The 17,710-nt window shown below is 58.3% G+C and overlaps 1 protein-coding gene across 14 annotated transcripts; it reads left to right on the top strand.

The window, feature by feature from the left end:
* The first annotated feature begins 37 nt into the window (after positions 1-37).
* Positions 38-17,531, top strand: eps8a (EGFR pathway substrate 8a, signaling adaptor). 14 transcript variants are annotated; one of them, XM_086146242.1, is made up of 24 exons: positions 243-280; positions 4,244-4,453; positions 5,504-5,575; positions 5,754-5,803; positions 6,566-6,633; positions 6,792-6,953; positions 7,636-7,785; positions 8,147-8,229; positions 8,474-8,622; positions 9,017-9,081; positions 9,296-9,422; positions 9,532-9,620; positions 9,720-9,794; positions 9,936-10,084; positions 10,331-10,508; positions 10,578-10,708; positions 11,137-11,248; positions 11,427-11,549; positions 11,899-11,934; positions 12,335-12,358; positions 12,644-12,905; positions 13,041-13,221; positions 13,294-13,426; positions 15,686-17,531. In XM_086146242.1, the coding sequence occupies exons 3-24, from the start codon at positions 5,523-5,525 to the stop codon at positions 15,788-15,790; spliced, it is 2,505 nt and encodes an 834-aa protein (XP_086002368.1). In that variant the 5' UTR covers positions 243-280; positions 4,244-4,453; positions 5,504-5,522; the 3' UTR covers positions 15,791-17,531. The 14 variants fall into 14 exon arrangements, with proteins under 14 accessions (XP_086002366.1, XP_086002362.1, XP_086002368.1 ...); XM_086146237.1 differs by having other exon boundaries at positions 5,751-5,803; XM_086146250.1 differs by lacking the exons at positions 243-280; positions 4,244-4,453 and adding exons at positions 1,585-1,942; positions 14,047-14,085 and having other exon boundaries at positions 5,751-5,803; positions 15,830-15,847.
* Positions 17,532-17,710: the final 179 nt, after the last annotated feature.

The raw sequence follows: 17,710 nt of genomic DNA, 5'->3' as shown, positions 1-17,710 counted from the left end.
AAATCTATCATTTTATTTGGAAGAAACGCCCGTTCCAGGTCAACAGGTTGGAAGGTTTGTACTTGTAACTGCAGAGTAACGTTACCGGCTGTCGGACCGCCCCGGGGAGGAACCGGAACGGCAGGCGGCGCAAACCCTCCTGCCAGTCAAGGCTCGGGGCGAAGCTGCGCCGCGCCTGCCGGTCTGCGCTCGGGGCCGCTGAGCCCAGGTGCGTCCGGTCTGCCGCAGTCCGCCGAGGAACCGGAGCCGGTGCGCCGACGGTCCCGGTCGGGTCTCACAGGTGAGTCGCGCTGACGGTAATTCGCCGGACCAACGGCTCCTGCTTTCTGGCGAACCGGACACCGGCGGCCGGCGCCGCCGCCTCCGGGCGGACGTCGGCGTTTGCGATCAACTTCCCCGGTTTTATTCTTCCGTGGCGTCGCTCGGGGTTTCTGCTAACGGAAAAGCCTCGGTGAACCGCTGCAGGCGGATGCGGTCTTTTCCACTCGGTTACCGGATCCGGAGAAAGAGCCGTCCGTCCTCCGGAGCCGCAAAGCCGGTGGAGGATCCCGGTTCCGGGGAAGGTGTGTGAGGCTCCCGGTCCTCCGGTCCTTTGGTTCCCCGGTCATCCGGTTCTCCGGTTCTTTCTCCGGTTCCCACCGGCAAAGGACACCAGCATCGCCGGTGTCCTTTGCTGGTGGGCGGAGATAACGGGCCGGCCATTGTCCCCGCCGGGGTTACCGGAGGTGCTTTTGTTCTCCGGAACAAAACGGGCTTCTTATCTCTCCGGTACCGACATCCGGGGCTCACCTGGCCGTGAGGCGCCTGACCCAAACAAAGATGGCGGCCGGACGCCGCGTGAACTCCCGCCACAGGTGAAGCCGGCCTCGTCCCGCCGGAGGGTCGCTGACCTTTGACCCCGAGCTCACCTTCCCTCCAGCAGCGGAGACGCGGGACGTTCGAGGACCTCCGGTCTGCAGACCTGGACCGGGTCTCAGATGCTTCTCCTAAACCCCTCCATCACCAGAACCTGGGGAGAACTTTCTGGACCAAAGCTGCACACACACACACACACACACACACACACACACACACACACGTGCACAGGATGTTCTAGCTCCAACCTGTGGTTGGAACCACTTTGGGAAGATCAGATCCCAAAGGTTTGATCCAGAACGGGTCGTACCGTCCCTGTCTGTGCTGTGTTGACCTCTTGCTGCCACGGCAACGCCGGGCCGTGGCCACAGCCCGGCAGTCCTCCTGCACGTCGGCATTATGGGATGCCCCGCCTTCTTCTGCCCCCTCGGCCCTCGGGTTCTTCTGGGCCTCCTTAGTTTCTCCCAGACTTTCTTCTGGATCTGCCTGGAGAGCCGGCGGTCGGAGGTCCTGGGGTAACACGCTGGACCTCCGGGGCTCCACGACCCGGGGGGGGGGCTCACACACCAGCGGGGTGTGTGTATGTGTGTGTGTGTGTGTGTGTGTGTGTGTGTGAGAGATAAGGCTGTGTGAAGGTCACCGTGGTGTTTGCGCAGGCTGATCATTAACCCGAGGCAGATGTTTGTGGACAGAAGAACTTCCTGGAACACCAACTTCTGTCCTTCAGCAGGGAGACGTTCCGGGTGGGTTCCCGCTGCTTCTGGACTCTCCTTCTGGGCGGGAGGAGGAGGACATCTTCTCCGCGGCTTCATTCCGATATCGGAACGATCGCGTCGCTTCCTGCCAGCTTGGCTGGGATGTGCGTCGGGATTAGAGGCCTCCGCTGAAGTTGAGGTGCACCTGGAGTTTATTCTGAGCTCGCTGAGCAGCTTAAGGAGCTGTAAGCCCCGCCCACTTCCTCCCGCCGCCTAAAGCAGCCGCCGACGAGGAGCTTGATCTGGTCTGGAGCTCCGGCAGGACCGAGCTCGCCCGGAGCAGCGGGTCTTCTCCAGGCCCGTCGCTGAACCACCTCCAGGGGGTCCCTCAGGTTTGACTCTCTTCCTCCTGACCAGACCTCCTCCTGGTCTCCTTCTGGTCTCCTTCTGGTCTTCTTCTGGTCTCCTTCTGTTCTCCTCCTGGTCTCCTCCTGGAGGATTGTTGCGTTCCTTGTGGTTTCAGAGTGTTCTGGAGCAGGCTCCACAGGTCTGCTTGAATAATCTCCCATTGGTTGAGTCCATCGTTGGCATGGCGACGGGCCCAGTTAGCATGAACCCCCCCTACAGCAGGGGGCGACACACGGAGGGGGTTCTTCTAGTCCAGATTCCACCAGTGGTCCAGTTGCTATGGTAACAAGCCTTCTGTAATATTTCTGCTGCAGATGTGAAGAGCCTGAGGGTGAGATATAAGGGTTAGAGGATGAGGGTGAGATATAAGGGTTAGAGGATGAGGGTGAGATATAAGGGTGAGGGTGAGAGGATGAGGGTGAGATATAAGGGTGAGAGGGTGAGGGTGAGATATAAGGGTGAGAGGGTGAGGGTGAGATATAAGGGTTAGAGGGTGAGGGTGAGATATAAGGATGAGGGTGAGAGGATGAGGGTGAGATATAAGGGTGAGAGGGTGAGGGTGAGATATAAGGGTGAGAGGGTGAGGGTGAGATATAAGGATGAGGGTGAGAGGATGAGGGTGAGATATAAGGGTGAGAGGGTGAGGGTGAGATATAAGGGTGAGAGGGTGAGGGTGAGATATAAGGGTTAGAGGATGAGGGTGAGATATAAGGGTTAGAGGATGAGGGTGAGATATAAGGGTTAGAGTGAGAGGGTGAGGGTGAGATATAAGGGTGAGAGGGTGAGGGTGAGATATAAGGGTGAGAGGATGAGGGTGAGATATAAGGGTGAGGGTGAGATATAAGGGTGAGGGTGAGATATAAGGGTGAGAGGGTGAGGGTGAGATATAAAATTAGCAGCGTTCCAACTGACTGACCTCCATTGGCTGAGCTCATGTTATGTTTGATAGCGGAGGCGCTGTTAGCATTGTTAGCAGTGTTTTCTAATAATAATAATGGACGCAGGAGGAAGAGCCGGGAACTTTGGCTTGGGAAGCCGATGGTCGGAGCTCCAGCGCCGCCCCGACGGCAGGGCTGCTGTTTGCGGCGTCGGCTCGTCTATGAATGTCAACGAAGGTCACTCCTTGTCATTTGCTCATTAACGCGGCCCGTGCTAACGTAGCATCGGTACGGTTTGCCCAGGGATGTGGGGCAGCCGCGATGCTAACGCCGGCGCGGCGCGTCACAATGTAGGTTAGTCAGATAGCGGCGCCCGCGGCGGCCAATGGCGGCCGAGCGGCGGGGACAGGCCGCTCTGATTACCGCTCATTAATTCTGTCCCGATCGATCGATCGGTTTCCAGCTGCCGCAGATGAACGTCAGGACGGAGCGAAGCCCCGAACCGGGAGGTCCGTTCAGAACCCCCTCCAGGGTAGAAGGTGGAGGCTGAAGAGTTCCCTGAGCACCGGGACCCCGACCAGGAGGCGATCCGGTCCGGTCCGGTCCGGTCCGGCCTCCGTCACGCCTGCTGGCACCCCTCAGGCGTCCCGCCGGGCCGCCGGCCGGCCATCTGCGACGCCGCTTTCCAGCCGTGTCGTGAGCGAGTTCCAGCAGCGGAGCGTCTCTGGGTGTCTGTAAGGCCTCAGGTGGACGTGTCCTCCAGGGACCAGGTCTTCCAACAAGCTCGCGGTGGGACGTCCCGTCCGTCTCCGTCCCCCCCGAGCGAGCCAGGACCTGCCGAGGCCGCCACGGGAACTACCTGCCTGGACTTTGTGGTGGAATCCAAAGGTCCGTCGGTCTGATCGGAGGAACGCCACCCTCTGACCTTTGACCCTCCACTTCCAACGCAGGGATTTAAACCCCACCTTTGATGACATCACCGGGACTCCCTGCCATCCAGGTGTGAACTGGCAGACCAGGAGGTGGAGCTGGACTTCGAGGTGCTGAGGAACTTCATGTTTTTCCAACATGGCGGCAGAGCGGCAGCGGATTGTTGGCGGCGAATGAGTCTGAGCAGCGCGGCCGCGGGATGAGCGGGCGGCGAGTCTGTTACCGGGCGACCGGTCGTCGCCGTCTTGTCGGCCAGACGTCGGGTCACAGTGTCGGGGTGGGGGGGGCCGTGGTGACCGTCGGCGGACAGGTGTGAACGGAGGATCCACCCACTGTGGGTCGTCTGCGGCTGCTTCTCAGTGAGAGGAGGAGGGGATTATGTGTGTGTGTGTGTGTGTGTGTGTGTGTGTGTGTGTGTGTGTGTGTGTCACATGGACACAAATCTTCTTATCAATCCTCTTTACTTTCCTCTGACAGTCGACACTCTGCTGCTTTTGTTCTTGGACACGGAAACACAGTGGACTCTGAAGCCGCTGGCCCTCTGGTAGCCCTCTGGTAGCCCTCTGGTAGCCCTCTGGTAGCCCTCTGGTAGCCCTGGTAGCCCCGCAGGAGAGGTTTGAGGGGCTCCGACCCCGGCAGGAGGGACGTGGACGCGCCTCAGAGGAAACTGGGGATTCAAATCTTCAGGTATCGACTTCCTGCGGAGACGACATCACTTCCTGTTGATGGGGGGGCAGACCGCTCGGTCAGCAAGGCTCTGAGGCTCGGCTGACGACCTGCCGACTCTCGATGACATCATTTCCTGGTTTGTCAGTTTTCACACTCACCAGCTGGGTGAAGTGTGTGCTTGTGTGTGTGTGTGTGTGTGTGTGTGTGTGTGTGTGTGTGTGTGTGTGTGTGAGTTGCGAGGCCTGGTTTATTGAGCAGCAGCAGGCAGTCACAGGAAGGTGTTTGATTGGTTCTCCCGCTCGCTGGTGGTGTGTGTTGTCCGGAGCTCCTCAGAAGGTTCTCCATCACCTTCTGGATGTTGAGAAGATGAGTGAGATGAAGCAAGGTCGTCCTCCAGGTGGGAGGCGGGGCTTCCCGCCGCGCCGCCTTCAGCCAGGAGCCGTTTCTCCCCGATCGCCGCCCGGCAGGCTCCCCTCGCTGCCTGCTGACGGTTGTCATGGTTACCGACACCAACATGGAGGCGGGTGAATAAAACATGAAGGGAAACAGAGAGCTGTGGGAAAAGTAATCACCCAGTGTACAGTGTGTGTGTGTGTGTGTGTGTGTGTGTGTGTGTGGTGACTCCTCGCTGAGGTGTGAACCCCGTGGGTGTTTGGTTTCAGCAGCTGCTGCTGTTTGATCTCCGGAGGCCTGGAAGCTCTGGAGGAGCCCAGATCAACGCTCAGACTGACAACGGATCTTCTGGTGGTTCCTTTTCAAGCGGGGCTGAATCTTCAGATAGTTCTTCTGGTGGTTAGAAGGACCCTTCTCGTAGGGACCGTCCTTCTCCGGGTCTCATCAGACCTCTGGTTTGGTTGAAGGTCCATAAATCCCGGTGGGACCCTCAGATGTGGAGGGAGGCGAGGTGACGGGAGACGCTTATCTCCTGATGTGTGCGGCGCTTTGAGGGGACGTGTTCCTTGTTGTCGTCGTTGCGATGGCGGCGATGACGGAGGAGAAGATCTCCTCCTGGACATCTGGTCCAGGATGAGCCGCGATGTTCACCCGCTGTCCTTTGTGTTCGTCCAGCCCGGCCTCCGCCGACGAGATGAACGGCTACGAGACCCCGAGCTTCGCCGCCGTCTTTGGCCCCGCCCACAAGTAGGTACCTCCGCCGGACGCCGGAGCTCCTTCACAGCCGGTCGGGTTCGTTAGATGGAAGGAAACAGAAGATCAAGATGTTCAGAATAAATGTGTGATCTTCAACAACCACTGGCGACACATGCTAACCATGTTCTCCCGTGTGTGTGTGTGTGTGTGTGTGTGTGTGTGTCAGCAGCCATGAAGTTCCTAAACATCAAGCCAAATCTGGTGCCAAAGTTGTGTACGGTGAGTCTCCGCCTCAGACCCGGAGGTGCAGCGTTAGCCGCCATGCTAATGCGTCGCTTGTTGTGCATGTGGGTCAGAAAGTGTCCGAGGACGTGAATCCGTGTTGACGGAAGGGAGCCGAGGGCGATCAAAGGCCCGATCAATAGTGATTATTGATTGTCTCCACAGGGACAGACGACGTGTTCTTTCTGCGCTCGTCGTCCAAACAGAAAAGGAGGAGTCAGAGTGAGACGGGCTCGGGGCGCTCAGGAGGTCACCTGACCCGGGTCTCCACCGGCAGGGGGAACCCCTGTGGGGACGCCTGGTCATGTGACCTGCGGGGTGACATGTGGGGTGGAAAAGTCATTTTAAATTGGCTGAACATCCTGCATGAACGTCATCAATAACCCTCGTGATGTTCATGTTTTTAACGCTGTTACAGTGTAATTACCGGGTAATTACACTGTAACTGCACCAGGGGGTCTGAGGTCTTTCTCAGTGTTTGGAGGTCAAACATCCCACATGGTCAGACCTGTGTGTGTGTGTGTGTGTGTGTGTGTGTGTGTGTGTGTTTGATCTGAAACCTCCAATGGGTTTCAGCCATAGAGCTCTGCAGGAGCCTGATCGGTGCCGATCATCTGGGTCTGGTCGGTATTGATCGAGTGTAATGGGGGCAGTAGTTTAGCATTCAAACGTGACTTGAAACCAGAGGAAGGTAGAAGGACGTCAGGAGGATCTGCTGTGGTTGCTTGGTGTGACGTGGAGATGAAACTTTTTCTTCAGAACAAAGAAAAAATGTCACGAAGTCCAGCATCAACAGTGTGACCAACCAGTCGCAGTACCACGTGGAGGTCAGTCTGCTGCGACACACACACACACACACACACACACACACACACACACACACACACACGCACGCACCTTCAACATTTTCTGTGAAGTCACGCTAGTTATGTAATAACTGCGTTCTTACCTCCTGGACTGACCTGACGTGTCTTCTGCCCGGCAGCATCTGACCACCTTCGTGTTGGACCGGAAGGACGGGATGATCACGGTGGACGACGGCGTGCGGCGGCTGCGTCTGCTGGACGCCAAGGGGAAGGTGTGGACGCAGGAGATGCTGCTGCAGGTGGACGAGCGCAGCGTCAGCCTCATGGACCTGGAGACCAAGGTGACCTTCTGGTGGAACCCGGCCAGGCTTCTGGACAGAGAACAGTTAGATAAGAGGAGAACCGGGCCGGGAACGTCCCAGAGGGACAGCGGTGACGGAGTCATTAGGGATTCATTAGCAGGAGGTCGTTGCTATGGCGACGGACCGACTGGCCGAGACGGACAGCAGGCTTCGAGGAGGACATCTAGAGAGGTGGACATGTGACCCGGAAAGAGGAGGAACGCAAGACAGCGTGCGTGTGTGTGTGTGTGTGTGTGTGTGTGTGTGTGTGTGTGTGTATGTGTGTGTGTGTGTGTGTGTGTGTGTGTGTGTGTGTGTGTGTGAGAGAGAGCCCCATGAGGAGCAGTGAGGCTACAGCAGGTAGAGGTGCTGGAGCAGCAGGAGGTGGAGGACATGTTGTGATGAGACTCAGGCAGAAGAGAAGGAGAGGCGGAGAAGGTGGAGGTGAAGAGGCAGAGATGAAGATGCAGAGGAGATGAAGTTGTGAGACGGTTGGGACGTGGACAGAGGAGGGACGGAGAAGATCTGGGTAGAAGGAGCTGAGGGCTCCTGGGCAGGAGGTCTGGAGGCAGACCGAGAGGAGGTCTATGGACGGGGGGGGGGGAGGACATGACGTCCATGTTCTGACGGGTCGAGGTCGGAGGTGGATGACCCGTGCTGACGCTCCACTGTCCCTTCCCAGAACGAGCTGGAGAACTTCAGCCTGGGTTCCGTCCAGCACGTCCAGGCCGTGACCAACGCCTGCGGTTACGACTCCATCCTGGCCCTGGTCTGCAAGGAGGCGGGTCAGAACAAGGCCGACCTGCACCTGTTCCAGTGTGACCACATCAAGGTAACCATGGCAACCCTTCCAGGACCCGGACCCCCAAGAACCAGCAGAACCTCGTTGGGTTTGTGAGGGAACTGATGGAGGATGAAGGTTGTCCATGTCTGGTGTCCAGGAGCTCAGATGTCCAAAGCTGTGTGTGTGTGTGTGTGTGTGTGTGTGTGTGTGTGTGTGTGCGTGCGTGCGTGTGTGCGTGCGTGCGTGCGTGCGTGCGTGCGTGTGTGTGTGTGTGAGAGAGAGAGAGCTTGAGAGCTCTGAGATGAGGGTTGTGACTTCCTGGTTTGTGTTTCTGCTCTGTGGAACCTTCTGGAAGGAGGAACTTCAGAGGGTCCTTCTCACCATTAACCTGTCCGTCACACCTTGGCAGGCCACCTTGATCCAGGCGGACATCGACAGCGCCATGATGGACGCCAAGGGCGGGAAGGTCAAGAGGCGCCCAGAGACGCTGAGGTACGTCCTCGCCGCCGCCCCTGGTCTCCTGGTCTCCTGGTCTCCTGGTCCCCTGGTCCCCTGGTCTCCTGGTCTCCTGGTCTCCTGGTCCCCTGGTCCCCTGGTCCCCTGGTCTCCTGGTCCCCTGGTCTCCTGATCCCCTGGTCCCCTGGTCCCCTGGTCCCCTGGTCCCCTGGTCTCCTGGTCTCCTGGTCTCCTGGCCCCCCACGGCCTCCTGGTCTGACCCCCCTCTGCGTGTCCACAGGATGATCCTGAAGAGCGATGGCGTCATCCCCCCGCCCCCCGCCGCCCCGGCCCCGGAGCCCCCCGACTCGGGTCCCGCCCACGACCAGCAGCCCGACGTGAAGAGCAGGGCCGCCGCCTGGACGGCGTGGACCAATGAGCAGCAAGACTGTGAGTGATGTCACACTCAACAAACAGGAAGTGCTTTGAATCCACCTGCCTGACAACCTCACCATAATCACATTATAGATAATAGATTATAGATATATTTTAATCCGGAATATAGATTACATACTCTAGATTGTTGACTAGATTATGTATTATAGATTATAAACCAGTGGCTCTCACCGCAGACTAGTCAACCCTTGTTGACAATTTTACCGCAGACCGGGGGGGCACGCGGTACAGGTAGATTGTTTACATTGCGACAAAATAATAAACGTTTATTTTCCCTCCGCCGTCTAATTTCCACTCATTGTGCTGCTTGTGGGGTTACATTTTTGGCACTCATCGTGAACGCCCCACGATGCGGAGCGTCTGATTGGCCGCTCCCCTCTGTCCGCAGACGCCAAGCGTCCAGAGGACGAGGCGCCGCTGGAGATGACGGCCGCCCACGTGGACCGGGACGTGGTGAGAGGACACTCGGGGATGGATATTTCTCCAAGGGGCGCGAATGTGGACGAAGGTTCTCGGGTTCCTTCTCCGGTCGCTCTCCTCCATCGGGGGGCTCCGGGCCTCAGACGCGAGGGATTAGATTTAATCCGGCCGCATAATCTGGTTACATAAAGTGCGCTATCAGGGCGTCCGCTGGACGATGATGCCGAAACCTCTGCCGTTTGTCAAGCAAATCCTGAACCACCTGCTGGACGACATCGAGTTCTTCATCACCAAACTGCAGAAGGCAGCAGAGGCGGCCGGAGAGCTTTCCAGGAGGAGGAAGGCCAAGAAGGGCAAGAAGAAGGGGCCTGGAGGTGAGCAGGACGATGGTCACATCTCAGAAGACACCCTGTCCAGACCCTCCTTCAGCAGGCCTCTGTGTGTGTGTGTGTGTGTGTGTGTGTGTGTGTGTGTGTCCACCAGAGGGTGTCCTGACGCTGCGGTCCAAACCTCCCGGCCCGGATGAGTTCCTGGTCTGCCTGCAGAACTTCAAACACGCCTTCAACCAGCTGGTGAGAGTGTGTGTGTGTGTGTGTGTGTGTGTCTGTGTGTGTGTGTGTGTGTGTGTGTGTGTGGTTGTCCCCAGTATTTGACCTTGTCTTTGTCCTCAGGGGAAGCTGAAGCTACACATCCAGAACCCAAGTGCCAGCGACCTGCTGCACTTCCTGTTCACGCCCCTGAGGATGGTCAGTCTCCAGCAACGTCCTGGAAACATCTCGCTCTTTGGTCCAACTCATGTTGTTGCCTGAGGCCAGCAGGGGGCGCTGTGAAGGCCTCCAAACTTAACAGAGAAGAAGGTCCGGCTCCAACCAGGTGTGTGTCCGCAGGTGATCCAGGCGTCCGGCGGCCTCCCGCTGGCCCGCAGCGTCCTGGTCCCCCTCCTGACCCGGGACGCCGTGGACTTCCTTCACGGCTCAGGGACGGCCGAAGAGCGGCACCTGTGGGTGGCTCTGGGGGACGGCTGGACCAAGAGCAGGTGAGCAGGACCCGGGCGGAAACCTTCTGTCCACTTCACGGCTCATCAGGTGGATTTTCTAGAGGGTCCTGAAGTGTTTTGGATTGTTGATCAGGTCCTTTCTGGAACGAGCGGGATCTGTAGTGAAAACCCTTTCTTGATTGGAGCGTTTCCAAAGAGGGTGACGTGAAGCTCGAAGTTCTTGAGTTAGAACGCCGGTAGATCCTCCCGAACCTGTCGGATCTTTAACAAATGTCGGTGTGGCAGGTTGGAGTGGCCCAGGGACCACTACTTCCCCCCGTGCCCTCTGACCTTCCGGGACGGCTGGGAGCCCCCGCCGCTGCCGGCGCCGACCCGGGACCCGGAGGTGAGCCAGCTGGCCGAGGTCTTGGCCAACGGGCAGGTCCAGAGGCAGGAGGAGCTTCAGCAGTGGACGGCCTCGGAGGTGAGTGGACCCGTGGCGGCGGCGGCGGCGGCGGGACAAGATGTCCTGAGTCTTTCCGTGTCTCCACAGCAGACGGCGCTGCAGAGGTTTCCTGCCGACGGCTTCGCCCTCAGCGACCCCGCCCTCGAAGGCCTGCAGATCCTGGATCAGGACGCGGCCGTGGCCAACTTTAGACAGGCCATCAGCCGCCACAGAGACCGGTAACTCCAGTCACATGACGCCTCGGAGAACCTTCCCGTCTAAACCCGCCGACTCGCTTCTCTCGTCCGTCTTTCTCCCGACTCGGAGCTCCTCCTCCGTCAGACCGTCCTTCTCTTCAAGAACCATCCGCACCTGCTGTTGGTCGCTAGTGTGTTAGCCGTTAGCCGTTAGCCGTCGCAAACCATCTCGCAGGCTAACGATGATCGGCATCCGATTTCACCTGAACATCCAGGAAGGCGTTGGCTCGTCCCCTGGCCGACCCGGGTCAGACCTCCGGCCGTGAACGGACTCGGCTGTGCTCTCTGTCAAGGCGGGAAGCTTCTCCCCGGCGGCAGTGACGTTCTCAAACTGGAGATCCAGATGGTTGAACCCAGTTCTTTATTGTTCTTCCTGTTCTCCCAGCATGTGATCGGTCCATGTGTTTCAGGGGCTTCGACGTCGACGGCAGGATCCAGACCGGCCTCTTCGCCAAGTCCAAGTACGACTTTGTGGCGAGGAACAACACGGAGTTGTCGGTTCTGAAGGACGAGGTGGTGGAGGTAAGGCGACGCTCCTTCGGCCGGACGACTCCTTCCCTCACCGCAGAGTCTGAGGTTCCGTTGCACCTTTGCGGAACGTTGTGGTCACGGCGCGTGAACTACAGCAGCTTTCAGAAGGAGCTAAGCTTACAGACGGACATCGGAGATCACAAATCCCTGACCGATAAAACTTGCGCAGGTGCTGGACGACAGGAAGCAGTGGTGGAAGGTCCGGAACGGTGGCGGGTCACTGGGCTACGTGCCAAACAACATCCTGGAGCTGACGGGCCGCGGGGACCCGGTCTACAGCCACACCATCCAGGTACGCCGCAGACACCGGCACCACCGCGGACCCCCGTACACACCAGTACAGCATCACGCCGGACGCCCGGCACACTGGACGTACTGGCCGGGCCGTCAGCTCGCCAAACACTGATAGCACAGGTTGTACAAGTTGTACTGGTAGTACTTATAATACTGGTAGAACGGGTTGTACTGGTAGTACGGGAAGTACTGGTTGTGCAGGTTGTGCTTGTGTTATAGGTGGTGCTGGTAGTACAGGTTGTAATGCTGGTAGTATGGGTTGAACGGGTAGTAAATGTAGTACTCATGTAAGTGGTAGTTGTGGTGGTACTAAGGTCACAGCTCTCCTTCACTCTCTGTGTTCGAAGCTCATGATGCCAAAGAAGGAGTTTGAGTTGTTCAAGGTACGGCAGCCACGCCTCACTTCCTGTGTGCTTTGCTGTGCTTCGAAGCAGAACAGTCTTGCATTTCTGGCTTCCAGTTAACAAACAGCCGCCGTGTTCGGTGTCCAAAATTCACCTCAGAGAAACCTCGCCCAGCCTCAGGCGCGGAGCGGCCGATGATGACATCATCACCGGGCGACGCCGCAGTTGGTTTCTGCCTGTACGCAAAGCCCGGCACCTGTAGGAGCGCGGCGTCGATGCTGAGCTGGGCTGCCGGGGGGGAAATGACAGACTGTTCTGAGTGGTTCTGTAGACGTTAGCTAGGGACAGGAAGTAGTTCTCAGAGCCTTCCTGCTGCTGTGAGTTTGTCTCCGCTGACCAGACAAGATGTTGATGTTTGTGTCTCTGTCTCACGTCACAGCAGCTTCTGGGGGAACTCAACGAGGTAACGAACGCTTCCTGTTGTTTCCTCCGACGGTTCGGCTGCGTTCGGTCAGCCTCCCCTAGCCGTTAGCACACCTTTCACTTACGGCCCCGAAGCGTTAGCTAACGTACCGCTAGCCGTCGCTCCGTGTCCTGCTAACATTCTGTAGTCCTTCATCCAAAGATGATTTCAAGTGGTTTTCCTGTTGGTGAGGTCACTTCCTCCCACGGTCACGCGGTCGATCTTCACCCTGCCGATGTCTCTCTAAATCCAGCTGACTCTCTACCGGAACCTTCTGTCCGACAGAAGCAGACCACCAGGCCGGACCCGCTGCCTGGGAAACTGACCGCGGTGCCCATCCCGGCCCCGGCGCCGCCCCCTCCGGCCCCCGCGCGGCTGCCCACGCCCCCCCTGCCTCCGCCGGTCTCCGAGCCCCCCAAGGCCGCGGGCGGCGGCGGCAGCCGACCGCTCAGCCGGCAGAGCAGCGCGGCAGCCGGCGAAGCCGCCGCCGCCATGTCGGACCAGGACCAGCAGACCCAGGAGAACCAGAGGCCGTCCGCCGTCGGCCGTGAGTCCCGTGACCTCGGACGCTTCGGGGAGCAGAGCAACCAGAAAGATTCAGAAAGAAACTACGTCATCCAACAGTCAGAAGATGGCGAGTGGTCAGGACCTGTGCAGAGACGTGACGCTCTGCTGTCTGCAGGCAGGAAGTCCAACATGGAGGAGGTCCAGGACGAGCTGCTGACCCGGCTGACGCTCGGACGGAGCGCCCAGAAGAAGCTCCACGTCCCGTACCGCGCCGGCACGTCTTCCGTCAGCATCACCTACGAGTCGTCGGCCGACGACGTGAGAGGCTGGTTGGAGGCCAAAGGCTTCAGCCCTGTGTGAGTCGGCCATCGTTACGGTCAGGGGGCGGAGCCTGCGCGGCGTCACGTGACCGTCCGTTTCCTCCTCAGCACCATCACCAGCCTGGGCGTCCTGACCGGAGCGCAGCTCTTCTCCCTCAACAAGGAGGAGCTGAAGACCGTCTGCCCCGACGACGGCGCCCGGGTCTACAGTCAGGTGACCGTGCAGAAGGCCGCGCTGGAGGTGGGTGTCACTGCGCCGTCACTGCGCCGTCACTGCGCCGTCACTGCGGCGTCTCTGCGGCGTCTCCGCCGTTGTCTCCGCTTTCCTCCGCGGACAGCGGGGAGGTGTAGTTTCTGTCGCTCGTGTTCAGGTCTGTACTGAAGAGTCTGCAGGTCACGTCCACTTCCGCCTCCGCGTTCCTCAGACGTTCTTTTACGGCTTCTGTTGAGTTCTTCAGCCCGTCGCAGAGCTTCCGGCCGTCGGATCGGCCGCTCGGACAGCGTACGGACTCGTCCGAGCGCTCGGCAGAGGAAATGATTCCTAATGTTTGCAGGCGAAAGCGTACGGAGGCCCAGACGGTCAACGTGTCACCGATCGGACCCGACGGGCCCGGCGGCCTCGGGCGGGTGTGTTTGACCAATGACGGGCTGAGTTTGCGACGACATCACAGCTGACCGGTCCGGTCCGAGCGATCCGGTTGGAACCGCTTCAGATCCAGATCCAACCGCTTCCTTCGCGATACCCATGTTTTTAGCCCGTTAGCTGTTAGCCCGCCGGCTGCGGCCGCGGGCCTCCGGTGTCCCGTTGGACGTGTTCGATCCCCCGACTCTGGGTCTGGTGTTTGGTGTGTTTCCCTGCAGGTGTTCTTCTGACCCTCCTCTGGTCTTCTGTCGGCTCAGGTACACCATCAGCGACCCGCAGTCCGCCTCGCCGGCCACGCCCGCAGGAAACTAAGCCAGCGCCGGTCCGATCTTCTAGCGTGGAAGCCGGCTGAGCCGCTTCCGTCTTAAACAAAGAAAGATTCGGTCTTGATTTTCCTGTCATTTATTTGGACGTAGAACCGGTCAGAACCTCCGGCTCTCTGAAACAACGATTCTAAATCTTCTGAAGATGCGCCCTCAGGGTTCCTGCAGAACGTGGCCGTCGGGACGAAGCTGCGTCGGTTTCATGTGTAGGAGAACTTTAGCCCTCTTGGTTTTGTCCCCCATCCAATCCTGAATGACGCTCAGCCTGTCAAACCCCAACCACCACCACCCATCCCTGCCCCGCGCCCTTTGACCCAGGATGTAGAGCTTCATTTGGCTGCAAAGAGTCTCCTATGTTAGCGTAGCTTAGCCAAGCATAGCTCTCGTCGTCTCCGGAGTGACGGCTCCTTCACCTGCCGGAGATCCGATGTTTTGTTCAAACTGGGTTCGAGAGGTCAGAATCCCTTCCTGCTTCGTCCAGATCCTTCAGATCCGTCAGATCATCAGGAGTCGCCCGCCGCAGCGCAGACTTTCAAATCGGAAGCCGCCGCTTCCTTCCTCTGAAAAACAGGCCAATCCATCGAGGAAACCATAGTCGCTTCTGGCGACTTCAGAAGCTCTGCCCGGAGAGCCGGGCTGGTTCGGCCCGTGCCTTCCCTCAACCCTGTTTGTACAAACCTAGTCCTCTGAAAGGGCACGTCTGTCAACCTTCCGTTCGGCTCCTTCTTCTGCAAACCGGGGTTTCGATCATTTTTCAGGCAGAACTTGGACGGGGTTTCTGCTCCTGAAGGTCGACGGTAAGTCCTGGCTTCTGACCCGCTGCTTCCACAAACATGCAGAGCCAACCAGAACCGAGCCGCCGGTTAAAACTGACCAACCGACCAATTCGTACCAACTAACCAACAAGAACCAACCTGCCAACCAGACACCGCCAGTTGTAACTGACCAACCGACGGACCAGAACCATCCGAACGAGAGCTTGAATGGTTTTAGGTTAGAAGTTGCGGAGCAACAGAATCAATGTTCAAGCAAAGCAGTCCGTGGCCTTGTGTCTTCTGCAATGTCCCCTTGGGTCTTTATCTTCTCCAGCATGTTTCTATTGTGGTGTTTGGTCCTCCGCAGAACCCTGGAGGTTCTGGATGTTTGTGGAAGCCTTCGCCCTGCACCGTCTCCACCCGCTGGAGCTCCCAGGTGTTACATGAAGCCTCTCTGACCGCGGTCGACCGTTGGTGGGACCGAGCCTCGCCGACGACATCGCTGACGATGTCATGGGCGTGGCGCGCGCTGATGGGAGTTTTGTAGTCAGAACGTTCCCCAGAACCATCATTTCCACCGAATAATTTGGCTTTTTAAGTGCGTGTAAACGTCAGAGCGGCGGCGTCCCGGTGGTGACTGGAAGCGAGGCCTTCTGTGTCCAGACCGGCCTTTTCATGTGACTCCAGCAGCTTTATGAGTCCGAGCAGCAGCTCGTAGCAGGACGTCCTCCGGACCCGGCCTCACCTGCCGCCTCCTTCTTTTTCTTCTGTGCTGTCAGAGGAGTTCGGGCTCGGAGCTGCAGGAGATCATGAGGAGGCGGAAGGAGAAGCTGGCGACCGGCGACTCGGGGGTGGAGTCCCTGGACGAGGGCGGGGCCCACTGAAGCCCCGCCTCCTTCACCTCCTCTGTTCCGTCCCCTCAGGCGGCGGACGACTACAGCCATTTCCTGGAGGTCATGCGGCGGCGGCAGGAGCTGCTGAGCTTGTCGCCGTAGAAACGCTCGCAGCCGGAGGACGGCGCTCGTCTCCCTCCGAACTCACCGCGTCGGCCTGATGACCTTTGACCCTTGAGGCCAACGCCGCCGCTCAGGTCCCGGGCGACCGATCGGTCGCAGGAGACGAGACTCTGACCCGACGGCTCGGAGGTCGTCTTCTGAGGAGGCGGCGGAGAGAAGAGCCGTCACCCTCAATCCTCACAGAGCCGTGTTGAGCTGGAGGTCAAGGGTCAAAGGGCGTGGTCACCCTTTGACCCCTGACACGCTCTGTACGCTCCCCACCAACGCTGAATGTTTATTTATGTTCTATAACTTATGTAATGAAGATCAGCTGCTTTTTGCACAACAGTAAGACTCAGCGCCTGCTGACTGTTCAGAGGTCAAAGGTCACAGATGGAGTACAGCAGGCCAGTGGCATCCGATGGACGTCGTATTTTAGTTGGAAACGAGCTCATACTGAAGCGTGGAAAGATGGGAGAACGTTGCAGTTTGGATGATTGGAAACTCTTGAGCAGGCCGACCTCAGACGTCGCCGGGATCCGACCGGGGGGGTCGGGGTCGCGTGATCAGTCACTGTCGCCGGCGCTGAACCCAAGGGACCCCACTTCCCGTGAATCCTGGAGCATTGCAGGGCGAGGAACCATCTTGACCTGGACGGGCTGCAGGTCTGCGGGTCTGCAGGACAGCAGGTCTGCAGGTCTGCAGGTCTGCAGGTCTGCAGGTCTGTAGGTCTGTAGGTCTGGAGGTCTGAAGGTCTGCAGGACGGCAGGACGGCAGGACGGCAGGGGCAGCCGCCTTTCCAACGGTTCCTTTCTGCACCACAGGCACAGAACCAGAAAAAATTATAATGTTTGGTTTTTCAACTCTCGGCTAAACTTTTTGTGTATTTTGGCAAAGATTGAACCACAAATTCTGACCATCGAACGTCAGTCCTCCGCCCCCCGGTGGCGGTGGAGGCTCGCGGCTCGCCCTGCCGGCCCGCAGGTGAAAATGCGTCGGCCGCTTCGAGGAGCGAATTCTCATTCCGAAACGTTTCCGTCCTCGTTTCAAAGAAAAGGTTCATAGTAGGAAGCAGAAAAGCAGCTTTGTTTTTTTGTCTCCTTGTGTAAAAATCAGTCCGGAAGCAGGTTCAGCTGCCGGGACCGAGGCCGCGAGCCCTGCTGAAACACCGGGTTGGTTTCACTGGTCGGAGGATTGACGGGAAGTGGGACTGTTGTGTTCGGAAGTGTTTAATTAGCCCGGAGACAAGAATCATCGATTTCCCGTTAAATTAAATGTTCATCCGCATTTAGTTTGTTTTTCCACGTGAAGGCAGCCGGGTCGTAGCCGCACTGACGGTTGTAGTTTGTGGGTAATTTAGTGTCGTAGCCAATCGGGAGGAGGACAGCTTTTGTACGTTTAGTTCTCACGGTGCCTTTTTTCCATAAGAACCTCCTCCGGCAATAAACCTCCAGAAGGAGAAGGTCGGCGAGGAGCCGGGGCCTCCCGCCGCCTCCCCGGACCCACCGTCAAGCTCCTGTATGCTAGGCTGTTAGCTTCATCGCTCATAGGACAGCCCTTTGTAACGTTAGCGAAGGATGTACTTTAAGATGTTAAAACGAATAAAAGTGAAGATTCTTTGTTCCCGGAATTTAGATCCTGCGTTTTATCTTTCGCTGCGGGACGAGCGACTGCAGTTCAGCCGCTGACCCCTGACCCCTGACCCCTGACCCTACGCGGTGTCAGCTCCGGGTGGCGCTGCTAACAAGCTGCTAACGAAGCGGCGCCCGCGTGTTAAAGCTTTAAATATTTATTTATTAGTTATTCTGC

Source organism: Fistularia commersonii, chromosome 5 (genome assembly GCF_037954325.1).
Source record: "Fistularia commersonii isolate RoL2024-O1a breed Wild chromosome 5, RoL_Fcom_v1.0, whole genome shotgun sequence".
Classification (NCBI taxonomy): Eukaryota; Metazoa; Chordata; class Actinopteri; order Syngnathiformes; family Fistulariidae; genus Fistularia; species Fistularia commersonii.
This window is presented reverse-complemented; position numbering and strand designations above follow the sequence as displayed.